General features: G+C 45.3%; 1 protein-coding gene across 1 annotated transcript; it reads left to right on the top strand.

Annotated features, from left to right (window-relative positions):
* Positions 1-541: 541 nt before the first annotated feature.
* On the top strand, positions 542-2,229 carry LOC130988416 (protein ALP1-like). Its single transcript, XM_057912238.1, has one exon. The coding sequence runs from the start codon at positions 738-740 to the stop codon at positions 2,154-2,156; it is 1,419 nt and encodes a 472-aa protein (XP_057768221.1). The 5' UTR covers positions 542-737; the 3' UTR covers positions 2,157-2,229.
* Positions 2,230-2,994: the final 765 nt, after the last annotated feature.

Here is a 2,994-nt window from a genome sequence, read left to right as displayed (position 1 = left end):
GGTTTTGTATAAAGAACACCTAGCTAAAAAAAACGGTTAAAGACATGCCAATTGGCAATTGCCATGTCACATAACACAATTTTTAAAATCTTAAAGTAAATAATAAATCACCAAAATCTTGCTAGATTAAACTATGAAATTTCCATACTTGACTGAAATGATTTTTTCAAGGGCAAGTAAGCTTCCAAAACTGGACTGCTTTCCTACGTCATCACTCTTCTCACTTTATTAAATTTGAATTCCACGGGAATTATTGAGATGAAAGACAATTAGAATTTAGAAACATAAAATAGCACAAAAATTATTTTATATTGGAAGAAGTGGAGTAGCCTATAAAAGAATCTTCAACTTTTCTTAGTAAAATAAGCGGACGAATTTTGATAATTCCATGTGTCGATTTGAGCACACGCATTATTAGAATTATCTACTCCACTTTTTATTTATGTTGTTTCCTCCCCACTTCTCAAAATAGCAAAACGCGCCCCCAAACGCGTATTATTTAAAAAAAAAGAAAGTAAAATCAAAACCCACAGTCCAAAACACTCCGCTTCCCAACCCTCCTCGAATATTCCTCACCGCGTCTCTCTCTCTCTCTCTAGCCGCGTTCAATTTTCTCCCATATATATATACGCCTATTTCATTTCCTCTCCTCCTCATCAAAACACTCTCTCTTCTCTTCTCTTCTCTTCTCTTCAGTAAGACATTTCATCAAACACCTTCCAATCGCTGCAATTTTAATGGAAATCTCGTCATTCGACTTCTCATTCGTCCAGGATTCCGACCCCAGCTTCATCTCCTTCTCCAACGCCAAGAAGCGCCCCAGATTCGACAACGATTCCTCCCTCGAAGATGTCCTCACCAATCTGCTAGCATTCGACGCCTCCGCCGCCGTCGAAGAAACACCCTCCTACACAGCGCCGCCGCAGACTTCATTTTACATGAATTCCACCTCTAACTACAACCAACAAACCCCCGACAGCTCCAACGGCTACCCCAATTCTTCTCCTTCCCGAAACTCCCCACAGCCCAAGCGAGCGCGCGCCGAAGCCACGGCGACGACATCGGACGACTCGAGCAGCGGCGGCGCGGTGAACGGCGGGCGGCGCCTCTGGGTGAAGAGCCGGTCGAAGGCGTGGTGGGAGCTGGTGGACAGCCCCAACTACCCGGAGGAAGATTTCCAGAAGGAATTCAGGATGAGCAAGGCCACCTTCGACATGATCTGCGACGAGCTCGATTCCGCCGTGAACAAAAAGGACACAATGCTGCGCACGGCCATCCCCGTGCGGCAGCGCGTAGCCGTCTGCATCTGGCGCCTGGCCACCGGCGAGGCCCTCCGCGAGGTCTCGAAGCGGTTCGGGCTCGGCATCTCCACCTGCCACAAACTAGTCCTGGAGGTGTGCACCGCCATCCGCACCGTGCTCATGCCCAAATTCCTGCAATGGCCCGACGACAAGAGAATGCACCAAATCAAAAACGAATTCGAGGTCTTCTCCGGCATCCCCAACGTGGGCGGCTCGATCTACACCACCCACATTCCGATCATCGCCCCCAAGGAAAGAGTGGCCGTCTACTTCAACAAACGACACACCGAGAGAAACCAGAAAACCTCCTACTCCATCACAGTCCAAGGCGTGGTGGACCCCAGGGGGGTCTTAACCGACATCTGCATCGGGTACCCGGGGTCCATGAGCGACGATCAGGTGCTGGAGAAGTCGGCTCTGTGGCAGCGCGCCAGCAGGGGAGCTCTGAAAGACACGTGGATCGCCGGCAACAGCAGCCTCCCCTTGACGGAGTGGGTGCTGGTGCCGTACGGCCACCAGAACCTGACGTGGGCGCAGCACGCCTACAACGAGAAGATCGGGGAGGTGCAGGGGGTGGCCAGGGAGGCCTTCATGCGCCTCAAGGGGCGCTGGAGCTGCCTCAGGAAGAGGACCGAGATGAAGCTGCAGGATCTGCCCGTTGTGCTCGGGGCTTGCTGCGTGCTGCACAACATCTGCGAGATGAGGAATGACGGGTTGAGTCAGAATTTGAGGTTTGAGATGTTTGATGATGAGATGAGCGTCGACAATGCCGTCAGATCGGTCAATGCGTTGCACGCCAGGGATCAGATCGCGCACAAGCTCTTGCACCATGAGCCTGCTGCTTTCCTCTTGTGATCACAACTCATTTTTGTACATTCTATTCTTCAATTGTCTTTCATTTATCAATGCATACCCAAATTTTACAGCCTATTCTGCTTTCAAATTCTTGGTGCATTACAATTTGGACGGCAAGATTGAATGCTTCAATTTTGTTGATTCCTCGATGCATACATAGTTTAGGCTTGACTTGTCTTGTGCAGCTAATTAATTCTTCAAATGAAGGCCGCTGACACCATTTTGGATGATTTATTGAGAATTCTTCTAGGTTATCAAATTCCTTAAATAAAATTCTTCTTTATACTCGATCAAATATTTAAATCTCTGACTGAAAGAAAATATTATTCTACAGTGAATTCATCATATTATTGATTAAGTTATAAGTACAGTCAATGCAGCACTGTTTCACAAGATCATGATTTCATAATAATATTTAGAAAAATAACTGTTTTTGGATTGAGATATATGCGGCAATTTATCCTCGGAGTTTATTGTTGAATTTCGAAGTATGGGACATGGGCACTAATAAATTGACCAACTCTGTTGGACTCTCAGATAGTGGGCTGCTAGCCTGCTATTCAACTCAACTACTAATGATGAAAAATGAAATAACTCAACTAATGATGAGAAAAATAGAAACTCTACTACCATTATAATGTTTACTAGTATTAAATACTTCTTTAACTTGATCTGTATTCTTTTTGAGCGGTCTCACTTGATTTAATTTGTTTTTGTTTTAGATAATCATTTTATACTATCTTAAATTTTGACATACGCATTTGTGTTTTACAATCTTATTCTCTTGAATGATTATGTCAAAAGGAAATAAGTTAAAATTAATTGAGACGGAGAGAGT

The sequence above is a fragment of the Salvia miltiorrhiza genome, chromosome 6 (assembly GCF_028751815.1).
Source record: "Salvia miltiorrhiza cultivar Shanhuang (shh) chromosome 6, IMPLAD_Smil_shh, whole genome shotgun sequence".
Taxonomy (NCBI): domain Eukaryota; kingdom Viridiplantae; phylum Streptophyta; class Magnoliopsida; order Lamiales; family Lamiaceae; genus Salvia; species Salvia miltiorrhiza.
Note: the sequence above shows the minus strand (reverse complement) of the source record. Positions and strands in the feature narration are given on the sequence as shown.

Excerpts from the sequence above, each read along its gene's own strand:
- LOC130988416 (XM_057912238.1), top strand. The coding sequence starts at position 738 with ATGGAAATCTCGTCATTCGACTTCTCATTCGTCCAGGATTCCGACCCC.